The sequence below is a fragment of the Schistocerca americana genome, chromosome 8 (assembly GCF_021461395.2).
Source record: "Schistocerca americana isolate TAMUIC-IGC-003095 chromosome 8, iqSchAmer2.1, whole genome shotgun sequence".
Lineage (NCBI taxonomy): Eukaryota > Metazoa > Arthropoda > Insecta > Orthoptera > Acrididae > Schistocerca > Schistocerca americana.
The window spans coordinates 39,971,743-39,991,940 of NC_060126.1; the positions used below are offsets into that span (position 1 = coordinate 39,971,743).

The 20,198-nt window shown below is 47.3% G+C and overlaps 1 protein-coding gene across 1 annotated transcript in view; it reads left to right on the forward strand.

The window, feature by feature from the left end:
* The window catches only part of LOC124544979 (GAS2-like protein pickled eggs), an 820,634-nt gene that overhangs the window by 140,479 nt on the left and 659,957 nt on the right, over nucleotides 1–20,198 (forward strand). The window contains exon 2 of the mRNA XM_047123727.1: nucleotides 2,471–2,664. Coding sequence (XP_046979683.1) covers nucleotides 2,485–2,664 — 180 coding nt within the window. The 5' untranslated portion in view covers nucleotides 2,471–2,484. The remainder of the gene's footprint in view (nucleotides 1–2,470; nucleotides 2,665–20,198) is intronic.

Sequence of the window (20,198 nt, forward strand, 5' to 3'; positions counted from 1 at the left end):
AAAATATTTACGCAACTTTCTGAACTGCTGCCTACATTTCCCAGCGGAGAAAGACGGCAGAGAAGTGCCAAGAAATCATTTCTAGAAGGCACACAGTGCTTTGGCAAGTAGTCCCTCGTGCATTGAGTGCTGATGTCCCGTATCTTTTGGACGTATCCTTTTGCCCCCTCTGCCTTTGAGAAAATGTGCTTTGACTCGAGGCTGACAGTACGCATTGAGTCCGCTTTGAGGTGGACGTACAACAGACGCTCGTGAAACGCCCTGTGGCTTACGCCGTAGAACTGCCCGCGGTTCTGACGTTATGCAGCTGCTGTAGCTGGGCGCCTCGTCTGGACGGCGGGCAGCGCTACTCACGAGTACCCTCGGGTTTTGAGGAGACGGCGGCATGAAAACTGCAAGACGTTCAGAAAATATGTACATACTAGGGGACACAGCATCTGTCCAAGTTCTTAACTCGCATTACAAGTGCTCAACATGGGCACTATTTGTGACACGAGTTCATTGGAATCGCTGCTGTCTGGATGTAGCGTACTATTGGGTGGTCTATCTGCAGGCGCGAACTAGTTTCGTGTGAGAATACGGAGAAGGTGATTTATCTACATCAGCGCCGGACGCAGCGTGCCTAACTTCACGCTGCAGCTAGTGCGACCCGCGCTCGGCTTTGTTCGGTCCTACTCGGGAGTACCCAGAACATGCGACGTCTCATTTAGCACTGCGGTGCGGCGTTTTTCGGTCGGCACAGTACGCTGAGTTCGGCAGAATTGTGCTGTCCGCGCTGTTTAATCTTCGCTACTTGTTCGTGGCGTGAAGGACGTTGACAGGTTTAGTGGATATTTGCAGAAAAAGAAACAGTCCAGCGATCTGTCGTCGCAATTCTTCAAAATGAATAGGAATGACGGAGGAGAGCGATAAGAATCCTCAATTAGCATATTTGCTGTGAAACGACGCTACAATAACGTGCAGAAAGAATTTAAAGATTTAGTTGACAATGAAAGAGCAAAAAAGAACACCGACCGGCAGACGGTATTCTTTATGCTGTATATCAAAAAGAATTTTGTGTTAAATTTGCATGCCTGGAGCACGTGAAGAAACTGGTGGTACGAATAGTAAAATTTGTGAAGTTGCACTCGTTATTTCATTGTTAGCTGCAACGCTTTTTAATGGAGCTGAACGAAGAGTACATAGACGCCACATGTTACTGCAGAGTACGTAGGTTAAGTCAACGGCCATGTCTGAACGACTTTCCGGTTTAAAACTCGCTACTGTTAAATTTATAAAGGAAAAAGGAGCGCAGGAACGAAAATTAGAACTTTCGGAATGGAGTGGGGTATTCGCATTTTAAATGGACTTGGCTGTACACTGGTCACAGAAATACATTTCAGGGAAAGTTCTTTCTGATTTGACGGAGACATATTTAAAAAGAAATTCGCATTGTGTAAGGGACACATTTGAAGAAGACAATCCAGTTCCCTAAGATCACTGCCATTAAAGAAAACGCAAAGTTTCAGGAATTCATTGTGGTCTTGAAAGAATTACGAGGATAGTTTCCTAAACGTTTTGAGGACACTGCCAGTCTTACACGTGTTTTCGAGCTGTTTTCGAGACAGTTTGCTGTTACAGTTGAAAGCGCCGCTGTGCATGAGCAAATGTAACTGGTTACCTACAGGGTAATTTCTGTTTTAATGACAAATCCTTATATGTTAAAACTGTCCAGTATGTCTAAATTGCTTCCCTCAAGTTGGGTTTCCAAGTCTCCATAATGAGGTGGCAAAAAATGCTACAATATTTCGATCGACATACTTCCGCGAAAGACCTTTTCTCGATTAAGAAACCAAATAAGTAACGCTTACGTGGCAACTTGACTGTGAAACTCTGCGAAATTGTCTGCGTCTGCCAGTATGCCAGCAGTTTTCACCAGATAAGAATTATATCTTGAGCGCGCCAAAAATAATTAAATGATACTGATAACTAGTTTTGTTTGTGACCTATCTTCTTGGCAAATCTCACATATAAAAACAAGCCGTATGCAGCACGACTGTACTGCCATAGAATTGCGGCACATTCACTGTTTTCCCCTCTGCCCTCTCCTCGCGCTCAGACAGGGCGGCGTGGCGGTGGGGGAAATGTGCCACCCAGGTTGAGTGCTTTGGCACTCTGGCCTAGGCACGGCCTGCGATCCGTAATCTTGAATGCTCCTGGTCTACACGATCTGACAAGCATTCCCCTCGGTTGTATGCACTGCAACTGCGCCACGCAGTGTGTTACTGTTTGATACTTGGAAGATGCTCTGTGCACTGACACGTGTCATTGCCCTTGTAGGTGTCGTGTCGCTCTCTCACGTAACCCCAGAGGTACTTACGAATAACCCTGTATTGCAACCCACAGGAGAGAGCTACACTTTAATACCCAGGAGCGCCGATTTTACTCGCTTGGTGGCCGTGACTGAGTGGTTCCGTGTTGTCGGTTGCAGAGCCCGGCCTCGCGATGGAGGTGACGCCCGTGCTGAGGGACTCCCGGTCCCTGCGGCCCTTCAAGTCCAGCGAGGAGTACCTGTACGCCATGAAGGAGGACCTCGCCGAGTGGCTGCAGACGCTCTACCCGGAGCTCTGCATCAGCGTGCACAACTTCATGGACCGCCTCGACACCGGCGTCGCACTCTGCAAGGTACGTCTGCTCACACTGCCCAGTTCCATCCTCAGTAATTCTTCTGGGCTTAGACCACACTGTCAGTATATAACGGCCCAGAAGGGAGCGATACGTAGGATGCTGTAGTGTGTATCTGGATGCCTCGCTTAATACTGCTTCTTGAAACTTTGTAGCCAAGATGTGCATTCTGGATCTGCATACAGACATTGTAAACTACTATGAAGCCCATGTCAGAGGGTACTTTTCATTGCACCAAACATAGGGGTTTCTTATCGTCACATTCGCTTATGGTATTCGGGAAGTATTGCTGCTTAAGTGCCTCTATGCTCTCTGTAGTTAGTCTGATCTTGTGTTCGTGGCCCGTACCGAAACGATAGGCTTGGTGCTATGGTATGTGGGGTACGTAGATTCCTCATTTAAACTCAAAACTGCAGGATGAGAAAACTTTGCGAGAAGATTTCCCTAGGATAGTTGGCGTCTATCTTCAAGCGTCAGGCGGGAAGAAGTGGCCCTCACGCGTCTTCTGATTGGGCACTGTCCTCTCAGACATAGCTTTCAATTACGGTGGGAGGATCCCCCGTTTCGTGATGCTTGTGGTGTGCACATCTCTGTCCACCACATTTTAACAGACTGCATTTTATACCGTGATGCAAGGGCAGAAGCATAAGTTGATGGGGATCTGCCCTGAGTTTTAGCTAATGATGAGAAATGTGTGTCTAGGGTTTTAAAGTTTTGTGATATGTCTGGACTCTGGCCTAAACTTTTAGGCTGGAGGTTTTAGTGTATCGCAAAGTGGCTGGCCTCTCTCATTTTTCCTTGCGGTCAGCCAGCCACTTCCATCTGCTATATTGCTTTAGCTCCCTCTACGACTTTCTTCCTGTGTTGTCCATGTTTTACTGCTGACGGCATGCTTCGTCCCTCGCTTCGGTGTGGGTAGGCACATATTTTTCCAAGTTTGTTACCTGTTCAAAAATGTTCTAATGTGTCTGAAATCTTATGGGGCTTAACTGCTAAGGTCATCAGTCCCTAAGCTTACACAGTACTTAACCTAAATTATCCTAAGGACAAACACGCACACCCATGCCCGAGGGAGGACTCCTCGTTCTGTTTTATCTTACTGTCCTGAGTCTTTTCTTGACACCCGTCTCAGTCTGTTACTGAGCGGACGCTGAAGACCTTGCCGTCGTGCGCCCATACAACCCTCTCCATCCATCATCAAGCGTCAGGTAGTACAAGTTTTTTGGAATTCCTGCGACGGTCTTACGTGAGTGAGGGAAATCTGTGACCATTCATGGTGCTCTCCATTACATCTTCCACGGAGGACGATTTGTCGATGACTTCCCATCCAAAATAACATACAACGCCTTCCTTACCGAGAAATCCTCAACGCAGTCGCAAATTTAGATTCATACCTTGCAGCAGCAGAAAAGCGTTTGCGTACTACGGAGTAAAATGCTTTTCGGAACTGTAGATATACCGTATCTCTCTGACTTCGTTGAACCATGGCTTTCAGAATGTCATGGGAGGAAAGAGCGAGTTGGCTCTCTTACGACCGATGATTTCGGAATGGGTGTTGGTTGGCATGGAGGAGATACCTTTGTTCGAGATATCTCATTACATATTTATAATTGTAGATCAGTTGGATGTCAAAGATATTGTAGATCCGTGGATCACTTCTGCTGCCCTCTTGTAGACGAATGTGACCTTCTTCGAATTAACGGAAACAGTTTTCTGTTCGAGGTATCTACGGTATATTATTATTAAAAGAGGGCTAACTGAGCCACAGATTCTGTGCGCAGTCTTGCAGGTTTTGCATGCGCCAGCGCAGCTTTAGTCACTTTCAGCTGTTCCAGCTGCTTCTCAACTCCAGTCCTCTTGTGTGCGACAATTAAATTAGGACAATATTCCTTAACTTTCGTTTGTAAAAGAATATTTGAAAGCAGAGAGAAGTATTTCTCCTTAGCTTTTGCTGCAGTTTGTTACGAGGGAACCAGGCAACCTTAAGTCACGTATCACTCGTGACATAAGTGAGATGATATAATTTGCGTCAAAGCGTTCGCAGAGAAAGATGTATAACAAGCAGTGAAAGAACGAGCAAACAACCGTGTACTCTTGGCTAAAGTTGTGCAGTAAAGACGTAACTCGCACAATCGTAGGAGTACAAAATTAACGCAAATTTACTGCGCGTAGACATCGGATTCCAACAATTGTCGCCAGTGCAACATTATATGCTCCTTTCCTAACAACTATACCTAGCAGATGGCCGACGCAACTAAATTTAACGCTATTATAATTATTGGATACTGACGTGACGATGGCGTGGTGCCTTTGTCTCGCCGGCCGCTGTGGTCGAGCGGTTGTAGGCGCTTCAGTCTGGATCCTGCCTCGGGAATGGATGTGTGTGATGCCCTTAGGTCAGTTAGGTTTAAGTAGTTGTAAGTTTGAAGGGGACTGATGACCTCAGATGTCAAGTCCCATACTGCTAAGAGCCATTTGAATCATTTTTTGAGCCTTTGTCTCAACAAAACTCAATTACATGTGCCTCGACCTACTGACGCCGAGTGGCAGTGTAAACAAGAAAATACGCGGTGCAGAACGTGCACAATCGTTCACGTCAATTGGAGGCAAGGCTAGAGACTCGATTAGGCAAAAGAAACGGAGGGGGGGGGGGGGGGACCGCACGATCGAGTGGAAAGGGACAGAGGTATATACGGTACATCACGACGTAAAAAGACAGCTGAGTGAAATTGCAAGTAAATAATAAGAAACTAAATAAGCTAAAAATGACTCAATTTTCCGTCATTAGGCAGGCAAAAGGAAAAGGGAAAACTTCGTAATAAGAGTTTCGTGTTACAGCAACACACTGTCATCGTGAGGTGTTCAGAATGCATTCGACCTAAAAAGCGCTTGCCGGTTAAAACAGTCAAGTATAGTTGCAGGAGGAGCAGACTGCGTTCATTTCTCGCCAGTTAGGGAAAGTTTCGCGGATTTCACACAAGTCCCATCCTCACAACGGAGTAAATGGAGAGGAGCGGTAGATTGGACACGGCAGCGGCGGGCCGCTTGCGAACGCCTCGTTGCCCGCCTGACTGCATTCGCGGCGCTCGTTCCAGCGCGCCGGCACTTAATATCCGCCGCCGTCTGGCGGCGAAGCGCGGGCCCAACAGAGTCGCGACAGCCTAAAATGCCAGCTGGGCTGGCGCAGGGTGTGTGCGCTGTGCACGGTACCCACAGATGGAGCGGTCTGCAGGACCCTGTGTCGTCGGTACTTAGTAAATCGGTAGGATCTGACATTGTCAACTGAGGCAATGGTCTTGCTCCCAGTACAGTGTAATAGTAACTAGATAATAACGGGTTTCGATTGACCAGCAGTCACTATCCGATCTATGGAAACAAGCAGCACAATATTTAAAAAAACGTACATTTTTCTGAAACTATTTAAACATTAAAAATAGTAAAAAAATTACCACGCTTACTCTGTAATAGGTATCCAAGTACAATGTTAACCACAACAACATCGCAATTAGGCGTGCTTCGTCAGTATACAAGACAGGTTAAAGAATGCCGATTAGCGAATGAAAGCAGCAGGAGACTGATCGCTGCGCCTGCGTGCCCACGACCAACGTGGTTTGCAAGTACATTGAAAGGTATAGCTACCGTCCGATATGAGTTTTTGTTCTCATGTTATGTTGACAAAGTTTTGTGAATTTTAATTTGTACTGCAATTATGAATCTCGTGTTCGTTTCTGCACTTGTCTCTATAATTTTATAAGTGTCATGATAACCTTTCTTGCTTTATTGGGTTCTGCAGAAACGTAGTAAGATCCGAGGCAATAGTGAACCAACGAGTTACTTTAGCAGATAGGCTACAGGATGGCAAACCTACGTCTATAGCACTTCCAGATTTAGAGAAAGCGTTTGACAATCTTAACTGGAACACACTCTGTGAAATTCTGAACGTAGCATGGATAATGTGGACAGCGAAAAGCTATTTACAGCTTCTATAGAAACCAGACAGCAGTTAAAAGTGTCGAAGGACACGAGAGGAAGTTGTAGTTGAGACGACAGTGAAATAGGGTTTTAGCTTCTCCAAGCTGTTATTCAATCTTTACATTAAGAAGGCAGTAAACGAAACCGAGGAGGGACCTGGAAATGTAATTGAAGCTCAGGCCAAGAAATAAAAACTTTGAACATTCCCCATAACATTGTAATTGTGGAACACATAGCCATGAACTTTTGAAAGATGAGTTCAGTAGAATGGATAGTATCACGAAAAAGAGGTTCTAACATGAAGAGAAATAAAAGTTAAAAAAGGGCGACTGAATTTAGTCAAAAGACGTCACATGAGGCTGAGAAAATTAAATTACGAAATGAGACACCAGAAGTAGTGGATGTGCTCTGCTGTTTGCGCAGCAGAGAACTGCTGCGGCAGAAGTCCAGAAGCAATAGCAAAGTGTCAGTAGCTAGAACAGCATTTGTGAAAAACAGAAATATGTTAATTGGGAGAAGAAATATGTCTCATTGGATTTAAATTTAAATGTTAGTATTTTCTTTAGGCACAGGTCTACTATAAATGATTTATTCGTGTTCAGACTTGCATGCATGTGACTAATGCATGAATAGAACGGTAAGGTCACCAAATTTGCAAAGAGCGAGGTGGCGCAGTGGTTAGCACACTGGCGTCGCATTCGGGAGGATGACGGCTCAATCCCGCGACCGGCCATCCTGATTTACGTTTTCCGTGATTTCCCTAAATCGCCCCCGACAAATGCCGGGATGGTTTCTTTGAAAGGGCACGGCCGACTTCCTTCCCCGTCCTTCCCTAATCCGATGAGACCGATGACCTCGCAGTTTGGTCTCTTCCCCCAACAACCCAACCCCAACCAAATTTGCATTGTGCCCATCTGCTGGCATTACGAGTGCAGTGCCTTGACAAAATAGCGGCAATGGAAGAAAACGTTGTAGCGGGTTGGAGTTTCCCTGTTACAACAGTGCAGTGTGCATTCAGAAGGGTTTCTGGAAAACAACCACAATGTATACAGAGCACTGTGATTGTCTCTGTAAACGGAGAACTACCAGTCGATCAAGTGTGCCAATTGGAATTGTGGAGGCAAAATTTCATATGCAGTCCAAAAAAAGGCACAGCCTATGCAAGCTAGAAACTTTGAGTACTGCAGCAAACTGAGAAAGATTTTTGCGATGGTGATTACATTTCAAACCCTACAGTCTGCAGCAAGTGCAACAGTTAGAAACTGGAGGTTGTGCCTAGCGCCTTCAGTTTTGCATCATAATGTAGGGAGCACATGAGGATGAACATTTCGCCTGCAAGTTGATAATGAACTATGGCGAAACCTTCCATTTATAGGGAAATGTTAATCGCCAAAATGTGAGAGTGTGGGGGGCAGTGATAATCCTCATCAAATTGTGGATGAGATTCACCGAACGGTAAGGTTTTCTGTGTAGTGTCACAGACGAAGGTTTATAAGCAGTTTTTCTTCCGAGGGAAGAATGTGATGGGTAACTGTTACGCCGTTATACTGAGTGCTGATTCCTAGAATGTCATCTTCCAACAAGGTGTGAGCACCCCGTTATTGGAGCACCGGCTTTCGCCGTTACGTAAACGACGAGCTTTCTCGTCGATGGGCAGGGAGCTGTGAGTCTAAGGTTCCATTCATGCGTCATTGATATCTGTGTATGTAACACTTTGAAAACAAATGAATCGTTTATAATATCAGTGAATTTGTGTCAAGTATGGGTGTACGGAAGTAAAACGTGCACGATAAACAACTTAAACACGAAGACAATAGAAGGTTTTGAAATGTAGTGCTACAGTAGAACGCTGAAAATTATGTGGCTAAATCGGATAAGTGATAAAGAGATAATAAAAATCAGATTGGGGAAAACAAATTATGACATTAGACCAAGGTTTGACTACGGTAAGCAGGCCCGCCCGGCTAGCCACACCGTCTAACGCGCTGCTTCCCGAGCGGAAAGGCATGCCGGTCCCCGGCAAAAATCCGCTCGGCGGATTAGTGTCGTGGATGGATGTTAAGGCGATCTGCCTTGGCGAATGCGGGCTGGTTCCCCTTTTTGCGCCTCAGTTAATGTCAGTGATTGCTGCGCAAACATGAATGGACTGCTATAGCCTGTGGTGCGGTTCTGAACCACTGGGGACGGCGGCGGGACGAAGCCTCTCCGTCGTTCCTAGGTCCCTGGTTCAATACACAATACACACACACACACACACACACACACGGTAAGCAGATTCAAATGGATGTAGGCTGCAGTAGTTACCCAGAAATCAGGAAGCTTGCACAGGATAGACTGCAGTGGAGAGCTGCATCACACCATACTGAAGTCTGAGGACGACAACTACAACAACAATAACAACAACATTTGCAGGGATACATAAACTGACGTTATGCTGACCGCACTCCCTCATGTGCCGGGTTGCATTTTGTTCCTACTGTGCAGAACTGCGGCGACAATGACAACGGAGAGAAAGATTTATTCACTGTAGTCTTCATGCAGTTATCCAGGAACTATGCGGGTCGCTTTGCCTGATCAGTGTCGGTATTCCCTTAGCGGTGTGTCCCCGTCTGTCGGTGGCGGCGTGCAGAGCAAGACCGGGAGCAGCCTCGGAAACAAGCTGTCTCTTCAGCTGCGGCGCGGCGCTCTGCCGCCGTGCTCTGCGTCATCCGGCACAGTGACGCGGCGTACTAGGCGCCGAGCTGCTTAGCTCGGCCGACCTTTCCCGAGTCGCACCGAGCGTGCTGATTGTGCACGTGGGAGCGCCGTGGCCGCCGCTCCTTTGTTGATCCTCGGCTAATGTTTACAGCCCGAGCTGGACCACGCTGACGCCTCGTGTGAGTTTCCAGCCAGCGAGCAGGCGCCACCCCACTATACCGTAAATCAAAGGTGGTCATGTAGGATTAATTTCGGACCAGGAGGAACCACTGTACCACGAAGCTTATATACACTGAAGCGCAAAAGAAACTGGTACAGGCATGCGCATTCAAATACAGAGATATATAAACAGGCGGAAGACGGTGCTGCGGTCGGCAACGCCTATACAAAACAACTAGTGTCTGGCGCGGTTGTTAGATCGGCTACTACTGCTACAATGGCAGTTTATCAAGATTTAAGAGAGTCTGAACGTGGTGCTATAGTCGACGCACGAGTGATGGGACACATCATCTCAGAGATGTCGATGAAGTGGGGATTTTCCCGTAAGATCATTTCACGAGTGTAGCGTGAATACCAGGGATCCGGTAAAACATCAAATCGCCGACATCGCTGCGGCCGGAAAAAGATCCTGTAAGAACGGGACTAACAACGACTGAAGACAGCAGTTCAACGTGACATAAGTGCAACCCTTCCGCAAATTTTTGCCGGATTGCAATGCTGGACCATCAAAAGGTGTCAGCGTGCGAATCATTCAACGAAACATCATCGATATGGGCTTTCGGAGCCGAAGGGACACTCGTTACCCTTGAGTGCATGACACAAAGCTTTACGCTCGCCATGCCCGTCAACACCGACATTGGACCGTTAATGCCTGGTCGGACGACTCTTGTTTCAAATTGTATCGCGTTGATGGACGTGTACGGGTATGGAGACAAGCTCATGAATCTATGGATCCTGCATGTCAGCAGGGGGCTGTTCAAGCTGGTGGAGGCTCTGTAATGGTGTGGGGCGTGTGCAGTTGTAGTGATGTGGGACTCCTGATACGTCTAGATACGACTCTGACAGATGACACGCACTTAAGCATCCTGTCTGATCACCTGCATCCCTTAATTTCCATTGTGCGTTCCGACTACCTTTGGCAATTCCAGCGGGACAATGCGAACCCTACGCGTCCAGAATTGCTACAGAGTAGCTCCACGAACACTCTCCTGAGTTTAAACAGTTTAGTTGGCTACCAGACTCCCCAGACATGAACGTTATTGAGCATATGCGGGATGCCTTGCAACGTGCTGTTTCTGAAGAGATCTGCACCCCGTCGTACTCTTACGGACGTATGGACAGCCCTGCAGGATTCATGGTGTCAATTCCCTCCAGCACTGCTTGAGACAATAGTTGAATCCATGCCACGTCGTGTTGCGGCACTTCTGCGTGCTCGCGGCGCCCCTACACGATATTAGGCAGGTGTATCAGTTTCTTCGGCTCTTCACTGTATATGATATAGTGAATAAAAACAGTCGCTAGTTGCGGAAGATAGTTGTGAGAAGCTCTTGACCTATGTTTCAACTCATGTAAATCAGAAGTCTTATTACCTACAAATATGTATATACAAATAAATGCAACGTTCAAAAAATGGGATTTTATAAAAATAGAACATACATACAGTGGAGGGTATGACAATATGCAAAAAAATATACGTCCTCAGGTTGTCATAAATGCAAGTTGAATGGCCACGCACTGAACACAGAAGAGTGGCCGATTAGCCAAGAGCACTGATGGGCACTGATACGTTTCAAAAAGGCCAAAAGTTATTAATTATTAAAAAAGCCACAATGTACGTATTACATGCTGATAATGATGTGCGCCAATAGGCTTAGACATAATTAAAATTGACAATCGTAAAAACAGCCGTTTGGCTTTGTAATACATAAAATAATACGCACATTAGATGTGACGTGTGCGATCAGTAACGGATAAACATGCAACTGACAGAGCACCATTCATGTGCGAACAGAAATTTTAAAAAAAGAATGCGCCTAGGTGGCGCTGATGCAAACTGCAGTCTATAACCGTAGCAAACAGCAGGTGCAGTACACCACATGCCGAAGCCGAAACATTTTTATAACACAAATTCTGAAGACAGTGAGTGACAGGAAGCCCCAAAAATTGTTGTAATAAGACAACAAGGAGTATGAAAATTACATGAAAAGTGTCGTGGTTATAAACATATGTACAACATTTTATTGGGAACGGTTATAAAGAACTTGTTATTCAGAAAACACTATAATAGCCCGATGTAATAATTACGTTAATTCGAGCACAGGACGAAAACCATGAAATAAATTTAAAATTTGAAGTTCTCCCTATAAATCCAATATACATATTGGAAAGCGTGTCCAGTCCAACGGTTAGGTAGTTCATCCCCGAGGTAGTCAGACTGAGGTAATCAAAAGCGTCTGAAAGAAATTGTGGTGGAGCACCGACTTCTTGCAAAGTGAAGTTCCTACTGTCTTGTTCCGGCATGTCCAAACCACACACAGTTTTTTCTGCAAACAACAGTGGTCCGTAAAGTTTAGGGGAGGACGTGGCACAAAAGACGTTAACCTCAGGTGAATCACGAATGCGTCCCACAATCTCGTACGGATACTCGGTGCGCCAGACGCGCGCATTATAACGACTCGCCTTTCCTTACGCATGAGACGGAGCTTCGTCACTGAAAACCAACTTCCGTCTAATCCCGTCTTTCTCCAGTAGCCGCTGCAAGTAGCTCCAGAAGTCAGCTCATTGTCCTGAGTGATCGCTTGTAACAATGGCAAATGCAGCCGTTCGCGTAGAGTGCGCCAGACAGTTGACTGCAGTTCTGTGGTCGCCACGTGTTCTCGAGTGCTCGGGGCTGCTCTCTGACTCTGTGACGAGTGACTGCCGCACACGCCACCCCACCTTCTCTGGAGCCTGTCTTACGTGTGAGCGGCCAGTCTCGCGAGGGTGTGTTGTACCAAACTATTCCTTTCTGTCTGTTGGAGCTTCTACACGATATTATTTGGTATGAAGTTGTAGCTCAATCGTCACAACTGACTCATATTTACCGGTTTCGAGGAGAAAGGACATTCACAGCACTCCATTATACGTGATGTTCTCACACTCCTGCCCCTAGTCGCACACGCTGCAACTAGTGCATGGCACATGTTACGGATCGAAACTTAGAGAGATGCGCTATTCTTTGAGACTCTGATTAGCAAAGACTTCACTTAATTACTACCCATATATAAACCCTTCCAGGCGATAGCAGCGTCACCTGGTCAATAATGACTACTAGTCAGACACACGCGCGGTACATGTAGTATCAGTGAGCGTCCGTGAGTAGAATGGGGAAGACGTGCCATCTATCTGAGTCTGACCGATGGCAGATTGTGATGGTCAGAAGGCTCCGCACGAGCATTTTGAGAACTGCACGACTTGTCGGGTTTTTGGGGAGTGCTGTGGTGAGTGTCTACAACACGATCGAAACCAAGGTGAAACAACGTCCTGATGTCGTGGGGGTTAGGCGGCCACCCTTGATTACTGACGTTGGATATCTTTGGCTGGGCAGACTGGTAAAACAGTACGGCGGCAAACTGTGCCAGAAGTAACATCAGACTTTAACGATGGGCGGAGTACAAGTGTGTCTGAACACACCGTACAGCGAACTTGCTAACGACGGGCCTCCGCAGCCGTCGGCCGATGCATGTGCCAATGTCAACACCACGTCATAGTCGGCACGTGACCATCGACAGTGGACGTTGGCGCAGTGTCAAAGCGCTGCGTGGTCTGTTGAAACGCGATACCTAATTCATCATGCCGGTGGGAGTTCGCGAGTCCGTCTCCTTACAGGGGATCATCTCCTTGGCACCTGTACTGCGGGACGAAGACAAACTCGTGGAGGATCCATTATGCTCTGGGAAACATTCACATGGGCATCCGTGGGAGCAGTGGAGCTCGTGCAGGGCACAATGACGGCCAAGGAGTATCGTACACAGCTTGCAGACCACGTACACCCCCTCATGACGAGCATGTTTTCTGACGCCAGCGTCACCTGCCCAGTTTTCGTAAGATAACGCTCGATATCACAAGGCCAGCAGTGTGATGGAGTGGTTCGAGAAACACAGTGGCGAGTTCCAATTGATGTGCTGGCCCCCAACTAGCAAGATCTGAACCCCATCGAACACATCTAGGACGTGATTGAACGTAGCGTCAGAGCTCATCGCTCGCCTCCCCGTAATTTACGGGCATCAAACGACTTGTGTGTGCGGCTGTGGTCACACACAGCTCCATCGAGCGGTCTACCAAGGCCTCACTGCTTCCATGCGACGACGCGTCGCCGCTGGTATCCGTGCCAAACGGGAGACATACCGGCTATTAGTCAGGCGGTCATAATGTTCTGCCTTATCAGATTATGTATTTTTCAGCATGTCTTGTACGTTTCGTGCAGTTGTCTTGTGAAACCCTGGTTAAATGGGATACCCATAAAGTTCGGCTATCATCTCAAACAATTATAACTTGGAAGCATTGGAGACAGAGTACTGTGGTTTGTTGTAAAAACGGTTAGGGAGTCTCAGAACTTTTTTTCTGTTGTCCCAGAATTTGAGTGTGTGCTCCGCTTATTGCTTGTAGGATATCAAGGCGATATTTGAGTTCTGCCCATGTGCGGGGTGAACATTGCAGCATCAACAGTTTTGAGAGCTTCATTGATTCCTGCAAGAAATGTAGCAGTGTCATTGCTGTGTTCACCCGATGCTTCACGTTAGCCTGCAAAATAGTGGTATAACAGGGTGACATCGGGAGAACGCGGGGGTCATGCCATAGGTATCTCGCGAGCCATCGACCCCCTATCTTGCGGTAGGCTACACCAAACGTTGTGCTTCGTGCTGTCACAGATGTTTTCACGCGTGTTGTGTTGGTTTTCGGATCCCGAAATCCTAGTGTTTTGGCGATTTGCATGTCCGGAGATGCACACCGTTGCTTCATGTGGGAAAGCCACTTTTTCAGGTAGTCATAGTCAGCATCTGTGTATGCCACAAAGGAGGATCGTTTGGCTGCCAGTCTTAACCACTTTTGTAACTTTTTACGGACGGGCTTCTAGGGAGTGCGCTGAAATGTAGTTTGCAGAGTATCAGCACGTGCTTGAGGTACAGAGGGACGTCCACTTCGAGGGAGCATTTTGTGCTTGTTTTTGCCGGCCACTGTGGTCGAGCGGTTCTTGGCGCTTACGTCCGGAACCGCGCGCGGCTGCTACGGTCGTAAGTTCGAATCCTGCTTCGGGCATGGGTGTGTGTGATGTCCTTAGCTTAGTTATGTTTAAGTAGTTCTAAGTCTAGGGGACTGATGACCTCAGATGTGAAGTCCCATAGTGCTTAGAGCCATTTGAACCATTTGTGCTTGTTTTGACGGTAGTGCCGTCCCATACTGGTGTCGCAGTACTGTTGTCTCATACTTGGATCCTGTATACCAGATGCGTCTTCTCCTGGTCTGTCGCCATTTTTATGCACTCCGAGTGAAATCTACAACAAAGGACAAGGCGAGAAACTACGAGAGCTGACAAACGCTTTACAACAAAACAGATTTCTCTGTCTCTAATACTGTCCGAGTTATATTTTTTTTTAAATAATAGCGGGAGTTGGCGGGCATCCTGTATATTCGAGTACGTTGAAGTTCTAGATGAGCAGGCTTCTATTAGGCACTTCTGCCTCAACCTTTGCAGCAGAATCAGGATTTCAACACTGTAGTATTCGGAAGACCACTGCTGCTCCCCGACACCTGTTGTTGTAACTTAAAAGAGTCCGGTGTCGGACAGTGCGTGGGGCACGCAAGCAGCGGACGGCGAACGTGTTTGTGGACAGGCTGCGCGCCTCAGTGGCATGGCGGCGTAGCTGGGTCACGTCTCAGCTGGCCGCGACCGCGGAGCCTTTTCGCCTGGCCTCTCACCGTGCTTCCCATTAGCGAGTTGCGCAGTTCGATACGCACGTGGCAGGTGTTGACGTGTGCGCTAATGGAAAAGGCGGCAGCGAGGTAGTCCTTTTATTTTGCTGCAACCAGTCACACGAGATACAGGTGGCACCGGGAGGCCGCTCCTACCTGCTCCTTACTGCAGGATCTCTTCTCAATGTACTGCAGCCCCATTGAAGGTAACTGACAGGTAGCGGGCCGGACTTGTGCCGCCAGCGGTACACCAGCGGCAGCTGCAGACTATTGCCACTATGTCTGTAGTGTCTGTATCCTCACAATACAGTGTCCTTTAGACATGAAGAACATTGCCACTATGTCTGTAGTGTCTGTATCCTCACAATACAGTGTCCTTTAGACATGAAGAACATTGTATTGCGAAGATACAGACACTATATAAACACAGATATCGTAACCATCAGTGATATATCCATGACTCGACGGGCTACAGTGACGGTATAATGTTCGTCTCGCTGTACGGGAATCACGAATTGTACGACCATAAGGACTGTGAGCACATTTAGATCGGTTCTGGTGGCGTGCTCGGATAGCCGAAGTGGTCAAGGACACTGCTCCCTATAACCGGGAAATCTGGGTTCGAATCCCAGTGAGGCACAAATTTTCGTGTTTCGCAAACAGCTGGCGTCAATTCATAGTCGCAGCATGCAAAACTGTTTCGTAATGAGTATTGGTGCTGTCGGCTACCACTGTGTCGCTTCTTCCGTTGTGTAAAGCTTTGTACCTGCCATATGTGCAGGAAATCTTTCTGGATCCGAAAATTTCGTGTATTTCGCGAAAAAAACATTGCTCTAGTTTTATTCAAAATTAAGAACAGATATTTAATGTTAAATCCAGCATAGTCGTCGTCAAATAAGCGTTGTCTAGGAAACTTGCTTTCTCAGATCGCTAGACGACAATTGAAACAAATCGTATTAAAGAGTTTTATTACAGAATGAAAAAATACAATACTTAACTTTGTGATACACAGATGTGTCGCAAGCAAAGGGCGACAGACAAAATAAACAAGCCTCTCCAGCATAAACGATTCCCAAGTCGCTGTTATACGAGTGCCTAATCTTGAAGCTGCTATTCAACTGGGCCGTAACCAGTCGGGCGCAGCGCTTATGTCCTCTTCACACGGGGGCCGCTGCTGTCCTGTTGTCGTCCTGGAGAGGGGTCGGTCCGCGTGCGATTGGCTGACGTTTTCTTCACAGCCCCCTCTGCAGTCTCGTTCCCGACTGGCGTGCCTGCGCTGGCTTCCCGCCGTAACAAAAGCACGCTTAGAGACGCTACTCAAACCATATGTCAGTTGCAGAATTTTATGTGATTTCTGTTGGTGATAGAAACTCTAAACTTCACATTTGTTGCGAGTTTTCTTTACCAAATTTGCGAAAATACTGTTTTCTGTGGCTTGTATAAGAAAAACGCAAAGCGAAAAAGAAGTGCTCCTTCCGCAAGTACAGTAGGTTTCGAGATATGGTATGATAATCTTGAAGCTGTTTCCCGGTCACGAAAATATCATCTCTTTAAAAGAAAAAGGATAATACATAGCTGTAGCACTAATTAAAATAAACAATAGATATCTTATTTTCCTAGAGGCACGGTAGAGCTCCATACCGGACGTCGCTCCAAGATTTTTTATTTGATATTTGTAGGTGAAAGAGACTTCAAGGCGAATTTAAATCGCCCCTAAGAGCAGAAAGAGCTTGTCGCTGAAACGTCGATATCTTGGACGTTAAACGTCATATGCCAACTAATTAAATTATAGCTGTACCACATAACGCGGACACGTTACAGTATCACGTACTCGATGCGACGGTTTCTGTAAGAGGTTGTAGCAAACGGTGTTTCTCTTTATTGTAATACTCTTTAGTTTTAAAGGGCAACGGCCTTACCGCAGTGGATAGCCCGGTTGCCGTGAGATCACCGAAGTTAAGCGCTGTCTGGCGTGGCCGGCACTTGGATGGGTGACCATCCAGCCGCCATGCGCTGTTGCCATTTTTTGGGGTGCACTCAGCCTCGTGATGCCAACTTAGAAGCTACTCGACCGAATAGTAGCGGCTTCGGTCAAGAAAACCATCATTTGACCGCTGCCCCACGCCCCTCCTATCCCGATCCGCCTCTGAGGATGACACGGCGGTCGGATGGTCCCGGTAGGCCACTCGTGGCCTGAAGACGGAGTGCTTTTTTATCCAGGTGTTAAGGTGTTTAATGTTTTTCGTCGACCTGTGAAACTTGAATCGACGAGTTGAGGGGGCAGAAATTATTCGCCGCGTCTTACTGACCGTGATGGTGAACCTGGATCGAACCATGCGCCTGATTAAATCTGTAAGATTTAAATATAAAATAGGTCCAAACAACCATCATTATACCATTTGTTTAAGACATAAACCTCTCATTCTCAGATGTCATGTGCGTTACAGTTAACAAGGATTAGGGTCTGAAAGTAATTACCATCTACAGTTTTCGTCAGAATGTAAAACTTGTGGAGAACAACTACTGCAGAACTATTAACTAAAATATTGAAACCTACAGGGCCGTTTAAGTGCAGTAAACGGAAATTACTCCCTTTTCTACTTTTTACCATGGCCGTTTTCGGCCGATACCGGGTAACAGTATAAAAATTCTACGTGACAGCGTCAAAGAAAGTATTACGTGCACAGTTAAAAAGTCAGTCTCTGTCTCCCCGCAAACAGTAATTTTTTCCAAAAGTTTATTAGACTTTATTTTACCTGGTGACATTCCCTCCTTACAGCCGAGCGAGGTAGCTGGCTAACCAGGCAGAAGCGCAGTGTTGTACTGTACCGGTGGTGACGCGGCCCGGGCTTTCGCGGCTGCTTTTGGCACGCAGGATGCGCCGGTAGGCGTCACGTGCCGCTGTGGGACGTTGCGACACTTCCGCGAGAGCGGCTGGCCGGCCGGCCGGCCGAGACGTTTCGGCGTCGCTCCTCACCTACTTTACTTAATGGCCGGCTGCGTGCGTGGGTGACACACCGGAAGAGGACTGCACGGGTATCAGACAACTCGTCCCACGCAAACGCGGACTTCCTACAACTGTACTGTGCAGCGGGGAAGTACAGAAAGCTCGCTACATAGGGTACAGGGATAAACGATAGCCGCAGGAAGTAGGGGGACTAGGACGAACATCCAGGTGTAAGATATTTGCCGCCCACGGAACGTAAATGTTAAAAACTAGTGCCGTGTTGCTGTTGTCCGAATCGATGCGAGAGAGCGAGAAGAGTCGAACCTGGTGCAGGAACAAAGGCGACTCCGACAGGGCCGTTCGAATTAACGCGCCCGTCCTGGCGGCGGACCGCCGCCAACGACGACGTCACGTGCCGAGACACGTACGCGTGAGAGGGCGCGGAGGGCATCGTGGGCTCGCGACCCCTCCCGAGAGAACACTTCACGTAATGCGTTTATACGATTGCATGTATTCATTTCCAGATTTCTCAGTTTACTTTCAACGGAAACAAAATGGCTAGAAATTTTGAAAATTTGGGAGCCGTGCTTATTACGGAATACTGCACCCGCACCGTGGCGGCCGGTGCTCAAGTATGCCTGTGCGGCCGCGCGACTCGGAGGTGAGGCGGTCAGAATGCTGACGGTGTGTGAAACTTCCACTGGCGGTAGTTGCGAGGAGAGCTGCTGGCGGAAAGTTCCCCATCCTGGGTTAAATTCCAAACCTCTGCGAGTGTCGCACGAAGTGAGACATGTGATGCGCTTGATGGTGATCTGTCTGATGAGAACGTTAAGCCCTATTCGAGAAGAGCTGTCAGTGTGCCGGCACTGGGTGTCTCCCGGTGCCCACGAGAAATACGGGCCCCTTTTGTCATCACAAAAGTCGGCAGGCCTACCATACTACGCGAACGCTCGACTCCGTACAGGCCCCACGGGAAATCATGTCAGTGAAAAGATACCCAATGTAGGCCATAACTCCGTCGCGTGCTATCGAGAGCTTGCATGCAGTCAGTTATTAAACTCGTCCTAAACAGTTAGTTGCTCCCCGCTAGAGGCGGCTGCTGGCGCTCCTAAGACCTGTAGTGTCACGTGATGCGGCGTACGTGCCGAGACGTGCCTTTCTCGTGGGTCTAGGGTACTCCCTACTCTTATCATCGTCACACAACAGAACCACAACACTCCACTGTACAAGTATCTGTTACTCTCACCTACACTGCACAAATACGCTTGCGACAGGAAGTTCACATACCCGCGAGAGAAGGGGCTAATGTGCTTGGCGGGTGAACCCACTCGTGGGATATCCCATACGAGATTTCATTTAGCAGAACACATTTCGGTAGCAGGGTTAGTCTACTGGCTGCAGCAAGCATTGCAGGCAGATAAAGGCGCCCATTCACAGGCTAACCTAGTAGCATACTGCTAGTTACAAAGGCCACATATTGAATCCACGAGAATATAGAAAATTGAGCAAGAGAAGCAACAAGAGATCCTCTATTAAGGAAAAGTAACAGGGAGAGTGACTTTCCGGAACCTTGGCGGAAACGACTGAAAGAAACAGCGTCCCCCTCCCCATTTATCAGCGTCATACCCATAGTGTATAGAGCTGTGTTCACAAGTGACGCCCTATGTGAAATATTGACAATAGTGAGTGCACATTTCGATTCTAATGTACATGCCCTAAATTATGACTTTGTCAGAGTTGTTTGCGTTTTTCGGTATTAGAGCTCTTAAATCAGTTGCACGATAAATACAGATACTTCTGAAACTGTACACGTATCAGAACTGCAATTATTGAATTTCATATTATTACTATATTAAAACACTTTATATGGGTGTGAACATTAATAAAACCAACAAACCGCACGGGCGGATTCCTGAATGGAAATGGACGAAAAAGGTGATATGAACATGTGTCCGAAAATGGACGG